Source organism: Phalaenopsis equestris, unplaced genomic scaffold, assembly GCF_001263595.1.
Source record: "Phalaenopsis equestris unplaced genomic scaffold, ASM126359v1 Scaffold204840, whole genome shotgun sequence".
NCBI lineage: Eukaryota > Viridiplantae > Streptophyta > Magnoliopsida > Asparagales > Orchidaceae > Phalaenopsis > Phalaenopsis equestris.
Genome location: NW_018224371.1, coordinates 1,149 through 1,438, shown reverse-complemented (window position 1 = coordinate 1,438; position 290 = coordinate 1,149). Strand labels below are relative to the sequence as shown.

Sequence of the window (290 nt, the reverse complement as noted above, 5' to 3'; positions counted from 1 at the left end):
GAAATAGTAGCTACAGTGGCAGACAATCTCGAAGATTGGCGCAGGCCTCTGATAGAGTATTTGCAAACGAGAAAATTGCCAGAAGATAAGTCAAGCGCATATCAGATCACGAAAAGAGCCTTGTCGTATGCCTTGGTAGATAATGTCCTCTACAGGAGATCGTTTGATCAGATGTGGTTGAGATGCCTGGGCACAGCTGAAGCACAGGATATTGTTAAAGAGGTACACGCTGGTTTGTGGGGAGCGCAACAGTCAGAGCCGAAAATGAAAATGAAGATTAAGAGACTCGG

The 290-nt window shown here is 45.5% G+C and overlaps 1 protein-coding gene across 1 annotated transcript in view; it reads left to right on the top strand.

The window, feature by feature from the left end:
• Positions 1-171: 171 nt before the first annotated feature.
• The window catches only part of LOC110036300 (uncharacterized protein K02A2.6-like), a gene marked incomplete at its 3' end in the record, with an annotated part of 698 nt that continues 579 nt past the window's right edge, over positions 172-290 (top strand). Inside the window, exon 1 of the mRNA XM_020740705.1 lies at positions 172-232. Within this exon, the coding sequence (XP_020596364.1) occupies positions 172-232 (61 nt within the window). The remainder of the gene's footprint in view (positions 233-290) is intronic.